The sequence below is a fragment of the Salvelinus sp. IW2-2015 genome, unplaced genomic scaffold (assembly GCF_002910315.2).
Source record: "Salvelinus sp. IW2-2015 unplaced genomic scaffold, ASM291031v2 Un_scaffold2742, whole genome shotgun sequence".
NCBI lineage: Eukaryota > Metazoa > Chordata > Actinopteri > Salmoniformes > Salmonidae > Salvelinus > Salvelinus sp. IW2-2015.
In genome coordinates this window covers 66,662-77,727 of record NW_019944045.1, presented here as the reverse complement: position 1 = coordinate 77,727, position 11,066 = coordinate 66,662, and the positions used below count along the sequence as shown (strand labels likewise).

Genomic DNA, 11,066 nt, shown 5'->3' with positions numbered 1-11,066 from the left:
GTCGGGCACTGATTCTGGATGATTAGGCCTGGCTCGCAGTCAGCGTTCCAATTCATCCCAAAGGTGTTCGATGGGGTTAAAGTCAGGGCTCTGTACAGGCCAGTCAAGTTCTTCCACATCGATCTCGACAAAGCATTTRTGTATTTGTAAAGGTGTAATTAAGTTGTTAAATTCCTGCATAAAATGGGTATTATGCCACCTCCTGTTAGATTAGTGTGTTTACATTGTCTAATACACTTAGTGATAAATGTATGGGATTCTGGGTAATCCACAGCAGATTTATGGAGAATTGCTGTGGGTGAGGTGAAAATTAAATGGTCCCGGGATAGAAATGAAATAAATATAAAATATAAAAAAATATATAAAGTTGACATTACATCATAAAATCCAKCTTTTACATCGTACATTAGCAATTTATGTTATTAGTAACTACTGTTGTTGGTTTGGCGTSAAATAAYCCWCTCTTTATATGTTATTTGCCGGATCTCAGTTTTCCATGTGGGTTTTATGCTAAAGTTCCCTCTTTGAAGTTGGTAGCTAACTGGAAAATGCATCTTCTTTAGGAGTGCTATTTATATCCTGTCGACTAATGATCATTCATCCATACTGTGTGTGTCCCWTCATTGCAGGTAATTTATGACAAATGTATAAAGTCTTTGTTTAATAAACCCAGCCAGCGTATTAGCCTGGTTTTGTTAGTTTAGGAAAATATGTTGTACATTCCAGGTGTATTATATTTCTTCGCCACAAGAGGGGGACATTGATACATWTTCCAGGTTCATTTGATATATTTTGAATACTAAAATGGATGATGGTTTATTATGTTGTGAATATGAGATTACACATGCAAACAATGTWTTTTWTTATTATAGTAAATTAGGAATGATTAGAAATGGTTAAATCCACAATATGATCACAATGACCTTGATAGACATTTCGATTTTTATTAATTTTTTGTGTATATTATACAGCAGATTTATGGAAAATTGCTGTGGGGAGTGCTATTTATATCACGTCGACTAATGATCATTCATCCATGCTGTGTGTCTCATCATTGCAGCTTTGGAAATAAATGAACTAGTTCAATAAAGGTTAAATTAAAAAATTAAAAAATCCATCCATTGCTCCTTCCTGTGTTGACTCACTGACTTGAGGGACAGGACCAGGAAGGTCACATATGGACCAGGCTTTGTGCACGGGGGCATTGTCATGCTGGAACAGGAAAGGGCCTTTTCCAACCTGTTCCCACAAAGTTGGAAGCACAAGAAGCGTTAAGATTTCCCTTCACTGGAACTAAGGGCCTAGACCATTATTCCTCCTCCACCAAACTTTACAGTTGGCACTATGCATTGGGGCAGATAGCGCTCTCATGGCATCTGCCAAACCCAGAAACTYCCAGATGGTGAAACATGATTCATCACTCCAGAGAACATATTTCCACTGCTCCAGAGTCCAATGGCGGCGAGCTTTACACCACTCCAGCCAACSCTTGGCATTGGGCATGGTGATCTTKGGCTGCTCYGCCATGGAAACCCATTTCATGAAACTCCAGATGAACAGTTCTTGTGCTGACGTTGCTTCCAGGGGAAGTTTGGAACTCGGTAGTGAGTGTTGTAACCGAGGACTGATTAATTTTACACGGTCCTGTTTTGTGAGATTGTGTGGCCTACCACTTCTTGGCTGAGTCATTGTTGTTCCTAGAAGTTTCCACTTCACAATAACAGCACTTACAGTTGACCGGGGCAGCTCTAGCAGGACAGACATTTGACCACGTTGAAAGTCACTGAGCTCTTCAGTAAGGCCATTCTACTGCCAATTTTTGTCTATGGAGATCGCATGGCTGTGTGCTCGATTTTATACACACGTCAGCAACGAGTGTGGCTGAAATAGCTGATTCTCCTCATTTGAAGTGATGTCCACATACTTATGTATATATAGTGTATTTTAGATGAACATGTGCAGGTTGCCTACAGGATACTTTTAAAGAAGCCTAATCAGATTAAAACATTGTGACTGGTTGTGTTTATGCCACATTAAAAAGGGAATACATTTTAAAATTTAAATTATACATATTTAGGCAATATTTAATTTTAGCGTTCTAGGTGCTTGAGGAATAGTCGCTCTGATTGGACAGGAGGCTAAACACGTGTTTCCTGAATAACCGGGCCTGCTGGGAACATAATGTGGCCAGATCATTATAGGACGACTTGGGAGAACGATGATCTGCAACAGACATCACATTCAGTGGAATACTTATATTGTCCCTAAACAAGATCAATAGGGGAGATGTTTCAAATGAAATCAAACTTTATTAGTCACATGCGCCGAATGCCAACAAGTGTGGACCTTACTGTGAAATGCTGAATACAAGCCCTTAACTCTTCTTGAACTGCATTGTTGGTTAACCAAATAAACTAAAGTAAAAAAATTATAAAAAGTAACACAATAAAATAACGAGGCTAAATACATGGGGTGCCGGTACCGAGTCGGTGTGGGGGTACAGGTTAGAGGTAATTTGTACATGTAGGTAGGGGTGAAGTGACTATGCATAGATAATAAACAGAGAGTAGCAGCAGTGTACAGTTTCAGCTGTGTCTCATGTCTTCACTGTTCTTTCATGATGCCTCTCCACTGCATATCAGCTACTCCTATCTGCTCTTGTCGATTCATATAGAAAACGTATGCAGCTTTTAACATTTTGATGTGTGGTATGATCGCTAGTTAGCCTATTGCAGATCTGAACAGCCGACCCACTATTGTCACTATGAATGGTGGAGAGTCCGTTACGCTGGTACTGACCTGTGGTATAGTAAAAGTTAGCACACTGAAAACAGTGCATAAGGGAAATACCAAAACACCTTGATAGGGGAGGAGCATGCAAGCAGGTGAGGACATGTGACTGTATGGAAGAAATTGTATAGTAAAACCTGCAAAAGAGTGAATGTAAACCAGGAAACAAACACACTACTCCCCCCCAGAGAATTGCATCTATCGCTAAATGTAACAACAACAAAAAAGTGTTAATCACTTCCAGCTATAACTTGTTGAAATCAATAGCACAGGGGCCAAAAGTTTGGTGTGTATGCCCTGTTTAAACAAACACTATTTAACATCACTGGTTAGAAGACAATTTGTTGAAGACAGTTATCTAAATTCTAGAATGTCGGACGGAGATTCTGGGTGATTCTTAAATGAATCATCACCTCACAGTTCTACAAAGTGACAGAGATTGGCTTTCATTTGAGTGAAATCCGTGTATTTGTTTMCCATCGACTTTTATACAGAGACGTTTATGTCCTGAGATGGACAGGCGCCTATAGTACCAAGCCAAATATATGAATCTGTTTAAAGCAATCAATTTACTGTATTCGTGATGACTGTAAACTTTTATATGAACGTCACCAATCTGAAGAAAAAAGGATGTGTAATTCTGCGGTGAAAATGCAGTGCCACAAACTGTCCACATTGGGGAAATTGGCATAATATCAAATAAATGTGACAAAATAATTCAATATTTTAATTTAGGATGATAGTAAATGAAGCACACTCATTTTTTTTTAAACAACAATTACATCTATTTCTTACTACTTTAAACCATGGAGTTTTAAAATGCTTTCAAGCTAAATGTAACTGCGCTCTAGAACTTCCGTAGTGACTTACATAAAAATAAAAAAAACATTGCGCTGCACTCAATATACCCCAAAATATTATTTTAATTTACTTTATTTATTTTAAAACCCGGATAATAAATTACAAAACATTGTAAGCATCTTTTTAGGTCATGGCTAGATGGGATCCAGCTTTTGTCAAATTAACGTCAGATTTGTATTTATATTAATTAATGGATTTGTATTCATTATGGATCCACATTAGCATATTTTACGTTTCGTGGCAGGTTTGGAGAACTTACGCAGCAGGTTATGATACTTAACGTAGCAGGTTAGGAGAATTAGGTTAAGGTTAGGAAWAGAGTTAGGGTTAGCTAAAATGCAAAGAATCAACTTTTTTACGTTAATTTGACAAAAGTTGGATCCCTTCTAGCCACGATTCTGTTTTTATTTGATCCATTTTTTCCCCCTAGTCATCCAAGTGACGTGCGTCATGACGCCGCGTCTCTTTGTGTGGTTCATCTAGCGGCGACATTTGTTGTTATTTTCGCTACAACTGAAAAATACAAGACCGACCGTTTTTTTTGATCCATTCCATAACAAGCAGGCTGCCCATTCCAAGCATCCACGTCGGCTTGTGACATCTCGATATCAACCTAGTAATGGACTCAGACGAAGGCTATAACTATGACTTCGACGAGGACGAATGCAGCGAAGACAGCGGCGCAGAGGAACCGGGGGACGACACCCTGGAGCTAGGCGAGGACGAGGTGGAACTGGTCGATCCCGCCGAGGCTGGAGGGGAGCGGGACGAGGGTTTGGAGACCGGGGGAAGTGGTCATGGGACCGGGCAAGAGGAAGAGGACTACCGCTTCGAAGTGCTAACTGCSGAGCAGATACTCCAGCATATGGTGGAGTGTATCAGGGAGGTCAACGAGGTCATCCAGGTGAGGTATTACGCGGCATGTCGGTGCAGGAAAGACCGGGGACGGTGGAAAGTTGACAGGCCACTACGCTGCGGTTAGCTAGACAAATCGTACAAATAAACGGGTAATTTAGATAGCTAACTAGTTAACTGAAGACAAATGTGTTTTGCTTGCATCTTGCATGTTATCGACTAAAGTTGTTTCGCTATCTGGCTTGTAAGTAACGTTAGGTAGCTAAGTCAGGTAGCTAGCTAAGCTAACTCGCAACCGGAAGCTAATTAACGTCAACTAGGTAAGTTCAAGTTGATTAGCTAACGTCAACTAGGTAAGTTGATTAGCTAACGTCAACTAGGCAAGGTGATTAGCTAGATGTTTCTTTCAAATTTCCGTACAAGTTAACGTTAGCTAGTTTATCAATTAATCATGAAACATTGCTGTATACGTTAGCTAGCTAGTTATGTGCCTAGTTATGTGCCTCCCAAACAGCCCTTCTGTGAACAAAGTAGCTATTCCCCCCCCCAGCATTACTATCATTTCGTAAAACTGCCCATAGGGATGTGGTCAGCTGACGGTGCCCCACTGCCCCTAGTCAGTTTCATAATAACCTCAGCAATAACAACAACACATTTTCAACCATGATCCAGTGCCTCTGGTCTGAAGAGGCAGGCCAAGGATTAACAGTCGGACACCCTAACTAGCGCTTTGAATTGGTAGAACTAAGTGTTCTATATGTGTATCGGTACAGTCTGGTGTAGCTAAGAATATAACTCTAATTTTGACAATGTAATATCTTTTAAATTGTCAACATTGAAGTTAAATTCTAAGCTAAGCCTGGGCATGAATCCTAGAGGTGGAAGTCAACTGTACAGTATGTAGGTCTAGTCTCAAATCAAATGTTATTTTGTCACATGCTTGGTAAACAACGGGTGTTGACTAACAGCGAAATGCTTAGTTACGGGCCTTCCCAACAATGCAGAGAGAAAGGAAATAGAAAAGTTAAACACTTAATAYTAAACACACAATGAGTAAGGATAACTTGGCTTTATACACAGGGTACCAGTKCCGAGTCCATGTGCAGGGGTACAAGGTAGATATATACAGTACCAGTCAAACGTTTGGACACCTACTCATTCAAGGTTTTTTATTTTTATTTTTTACTGTTTTCTACATTGTKGAATAATAGTGAAGACATTTTGGAGTAACCAAAGTGTTAAACAAATCAAAATATATTTGAGATTCTTTAAAGTTGCCTTGATGACAGCTTTGCGCACACTTAGCATTCTCTCAACCAGCTTCACGAGGTAGTCACCTGGAATGCATTTAATTTAACAGGTGTGCCTTGTTAAAAGTACATTTGTGGAATTTTGAGTTTCATAGCAACGGGTCTGAATACTTATCTAAATAAGATAAATCTGTTTTTATTTTCTAATACATTTGCAAAAAATTCTAAAAACCTGTTTTTGCTTTGTCTTTATGGGGTATTGTGTTCATACAATGCATTCGGAAATTATTCAGACCCCTTCACTTTTTCCACATTTTGTTACGTTACAGCCTTATTCTAAAAAAAAAAATCWAAAATRATTGGTGTGGAAAATTAATAATTTWATAATTTTTTAGAACAAGGCTGTAACGTAGCAAAARTTGCAAAAAAGTGAAGGGGTCTGAATACTTTCCGAATGCATTGTATGAACATGTCTACCTCATACCCCTGCACACCGACTCGGTACTGGTATCCTGTGTACTGTACAGTATATAGCCAAGTTACTCATTGTGTATTTATTCCTTGTTATGGTCTATTTTCCTCTCTGTGTTGTTGGGAAGTAAGGCCCGTAAATCAGCATTTCACTGTTAGTCGACACCTGTTGTTTTCCGAAGCGTGTGACAAATCAAATGTGGTTTGACAAACGGAGTTGGAATTCCTCACGCTCCAACTGCTGCCTGCATWTCTTCCTATACATGATCTCTTTGTATGAAAATGTTTCCATACACCTGTACAGCAAGCAATGATCCAGAGTTAGCCAATCAGTTGATGATCTGCCCCCATTGTTCTTTTTTTARAACACCATGACATGATAGAAGCTAACTTCCTTATTCATCAGGGTATTACACTACAGTCAAACCTCTTGTATTCTCTTGACTTCATCTGAAATGTAAAAACCAACTCATCAGTTGCTGGCTGCTGATTAGATTCAAAAATCAGATTTTATTTTATTTTTATGAATGTGGTTTTTGGTTGCCACAGTGTTGAGACACCAGCGTGACAGTGCTTGTGTCCCAAATGGGACTTAATTCCCTTTTATAGTGGCTCTGGTCAAAAGTAGTGCACTATTTAGGGAATACGGTGCCATAGGGCTCTGGTCTATAGTAGTGCACTATATAGGGAATAGGGTGCTATAGGGCTCTGGTCTATAGTAGTGCACTATATAGGGAATAGGGTGCCATTTTGGAAATTGGGACACAGACTCTCCCCTAAATATAGCAGGCAGTTCAACACCAGACCAGGTCAGAAAATTACAATATAGCCACCTCCCGTAGGAGCCGCCTCCCGTCGGGCCCCGTAGGAGCCGCCTCCCGTCATAATATACAGTCACCAGGAGCAGTAGCCCTATGGCTACATTATTCAAGCTGTGCTTTTGAACCAAACACAGGATTGTAGTAATGAATTAGGGCACTTGGTTTTGCACAATTGTCACATGACCTGAATTTTAACCTTTTTATATTTCAAGCTTTTTCATCAAACTTGACCTTTTTTTTTTTTTGCGCCCAATGGTCAAATCAAATTTTATTTGTCACATGTGCCGAAATACAACAGCACAACAGTGAAATGCTTACTTACAAAACCCTTAACTAACAATGTGGAGGCTATATACAGGGTGTTAGCGTACAGAGTCAATGTGGAGGCTATATACAGGGTGTTACGGTACAGAGTCAATGTGGAGGCTATATATACAGGGGTGTTACGGTACAGAGTCAATGGTGGAGGCTATAACCAGGTGTTACGGTACAGAGTCAATGTGGAGGCTATATACAGGGTGTTACGGTACAATGTGGAGGCTATATACAGGGTGTTACGGTACAGAGTCAATGTGGAGACTATATACAGGGGGTACCGGTACAGAGTCAATGTGGAGGCTATATACAGGGGGTACCGGTTAGTCAAGGTAATTGAGGTAATATGTACATGTAGGTCMGTGTAAAGTAACTATGCATAGATAATAAACAGAGAGTAGCAGCAGCGTAAAAGAGGGGTCTGGGTAGCTCTTTGATTAGCTGTTCAGGAGTCTTATGGCCTGATGGTAGAAGCTGTTAAGAAGCCTTTTGGACCTAGACTTGGCGCTCCGGTACCGCTTGCCGTGCGGTAGCGCAAAGAACAGTCTGACTAGGGTGGCTGGAGTCTTTGACAATTTTTAGGGCCTTCCTCTGACACCGCCTGGTATAGAGGTCCTGGYTGGCAGGAAGCTTGGCCCCKGTGATGTACTGGGCCGTACGTACTACCCTCTGTAGTGCCTTGCGGTCGGAGGCCGAGCAGTTGCCATACCAGGRYGTGARGCAACCAGTCAGGATGCTCTCGATGGTGCAGCTGTAGAACCCTTTGAGAATCTGAGGACCCCGTGCCAAATCTTTTCAGTCTCRTGAGGGGGAATAGGTCCAGCACCATCCCTTAAGCTTTCTCATTTCTGGATAACTCTTAAAATACAGGATAATCTCTTGCTATATCACATGACTGCGTATAACACAATGTCGTAGTTATGATCAGTGATGAGGTTTGACTGGTACTCACACATATTGTCTATGTTATAATAATCACTAGTGTTTTTTTTTTTTAATGGTGACAACAACATTATAAACCTGTCCTAGACCATAATCATTTAAATGTTGTATCTTAGCCTCCTTAACAGCATTATCATAATACCAGCAGTCAAACATTATCGACCGTTTTCCWTGTGTAGGCCTACTGTTGAACTGTATACGGTGCTGACTTGCTGCGTTTCTCTGTCTCCTTTTTTTAGAATCCTGCAACGATCACCAGAATCCTTCTGAGTCACTTCAACTGGGACAGAGAGAAGCTCATGGAAAGGTATACTGGCCGGTTAGGGTTTATTTCTCCAGTTTTTATGATCTGTTTCATTCTGCTGGTTTCAAAAAGACGCTGCGATGACGTGTTTGTCGAAGCTTGTTTCTGCCTCTCGCTCTCCTTTTTAAATTCAATTAGCTTTTTATTGGCATGACGTGTTGATCCATATTGCCAAACACAACGTTCCAATAGAAATGAACAGTGTGTGTGTGTGTGTGTGTGTGTGTGTTCAGTTGTAAGGGCTTTATTGGCATGGGAAACATATGTTAACATTACCAAAGCAAGTGAAGTAGATAATAAACAAAAGTGAAATAAACAAAAATAAATGATCAGTAAACATTACTCACTAAGGTTCTAAAGTTATATATTTATGTGTCTGTTTACAGTGTTGTAACGATGTACAAATAGTTAAAGGAAAATTAATGAACATAAATATGGGTTGTATTTACAGAGCATTCTGAAAGTATTCAGACCCCTTCACTTTTCCCACATTGTGTTACGTTACAGCCTTATTCTAAAAACTGATTACATTTTTCACCTCATCAATCGACACACAATACCCCATAATGACAAATCAGAAATCTGTTATGTTAGGAATGTTTGCACATGTATAAAACACTTTTCATCCGTTTTAAAATGAGGCTGTAACGTAACACTGTGGGAAAGGTCAAGGGGTCTGAATACTTTCCCAATGCGGTGGACAATGGTGTTCTTCACTGGTCCACACCTTTTCTTGTGGCAACAAGTCACACATCTTGCTGCTGTGATGGCACACTGTGGTATTTCACTCAGTAGATATGGGAGTTTATCAAAATTGGGTTTGTTTTTTAATTCTTTGTGGGTCTGTGTAATCTGAGGGAAATATGTGTCTCTAATATGGTCATACATTTGGCAGGAGGTTAGGAAGTGCAGCTCAGTTTCCACCTCATTTTGTGGGCAGTGAGCACATAGTCTGTCTTCTCTTGAGAGCCAGGTCTGCCTACGGCGGCCTTTCTCAATAACAAGGCTATGCTCACTGAGTCTGTACATAGTCAAAGCTTTCCTTAAGTTTGGGTCAGTCACAGTGGGCAGGTATTCTGCCACTGTTTACTCTCTGTTCTGGGCCAAATAGCATTCTAGTTTGCTCAGTTTTTTTGTTAATTCTTTACAATGTGTCAAGTAATTATCTTTTTGTTTTCTCATGATTTGGTTGGATCTAATTGTGTTGCTGTCCTGGGGCTCTGTGGGGTGTGTTTGTGTTTGTGAACAGAGCCCRAGGACCAGCTTGCTTAGGGGACTCTTCTCCAGGTTCATCTCTCTGTAGGTGATGGCTTTGTTATGGAAGGTTTGGGAAACGCTTCCTTTTAGGTGGTGTGTAGAATTTAACGGCTCTTTTCTGGATTTTGATAATTGCGGGTATCGGCCTAATTCAGCTCTGTAATGCATTATTTGGTGTTTTATGTTGTTAACCGGTGATATATTTGCAGAATTCTCCATGCAGAGTCTCAATTTGGTGTTTGTCCCATTTTGTGAATTCCTTGGTTGGTGAGCGGGACCCAACCTCACAACCATAAAGGGCAATGGGTTCTATATAACTGGATTCAAGTATTTTAGCACATCCTAATTGGTATGTTTGAATTTATTTCGCTTTTGATGGCATAGAAGGCCCTTCTTGCCTTGTCTCTTAATAAATCGTTACAGCTTTGTGGAAGTTACCTGTGGCACTGTATGTTTAGGCCGAGGATGTACAGTTTGTTGTGTGCTTTAGGGCAACGCGTCTAGATGGAATTTGTATTTGTGATCCTGGCAACTGGACCTTTTTTTTGGGAAAACCATTATTTAGTCTTACTGAGATTTACTGTCAGGGGCCAGGTCTGACAGAATCTGTGCAGAAGATCTAGGTGCTGCTGTAGGCCCTCTTGGTTTGGGACAGAGGGTGAGGCCCGAGTGCTGCGACTGTTCTAGTGCCCTCGCCAATTCTCTCTCTCTCTGTTCCTCCTCTTCTCTCTGCTTCTGCAGGTATTTCGATGGTAATGTGGATAAGCTGTTCTCCGAGTGCCACGTCATCAACCCCTGTAGAAAGTCGAGGAAACAAGACTGATGAGCACAAGATCCGCTGCTCAGGACGCTGCCGTATGTCAGTCTTGCTGATCTTAACTACCCAACTCAGTGTCAGTCCCTTCATATATTATAAATTATATTCCTGCCTTTTATATTCTAAACTAACCGCAACTCAGTCAGTCCCTTCATATATTATAATTATATTACCTGCCTTTAATATTATCTAAACTACCGCAACTCAGTCAGTCCCTTCATATATTATAATTATATTTACCTGCCTTTATATTATCTAACTACCCAACTCAGTCAGCCCCTTCATATATTATAATTATATTACTGCCGTGTCAGATCGCTATCTCAACTACCCCAACCTAGTTCAGATGTATTACCTTTCGGTATTTGTTAGCCATCTGTCCC

General features: G+C 40.4%; 1 protein-coding gene across 1 annotated transcript in view; it reads left to right on the top strand.

Moving 5' to 3' along the window:
* Positions 1-3,882: 3,882 nt before the first annotated feature.
* arih1 (ariadne ubiquitin-conjugating enzyme E2 binding protein homolog 1 (Drosophila)) overlaps positions 3,883-11,066 on the top strand; it is a 30,206-nt gene continuing 23,022 nt past the window's right edge. Inside the window, 2 exon segments of the mRNA XM_070440609.1 lie at positions 3,883-4,555; positions 8,545-8,612. Coding sequence (XP_070296710.1) covers positions 4,271-4,555; positions 8,545-8,612 — 353 coding nt within the window. The 5' untranslated portion in view covers positions 3,883-4,270.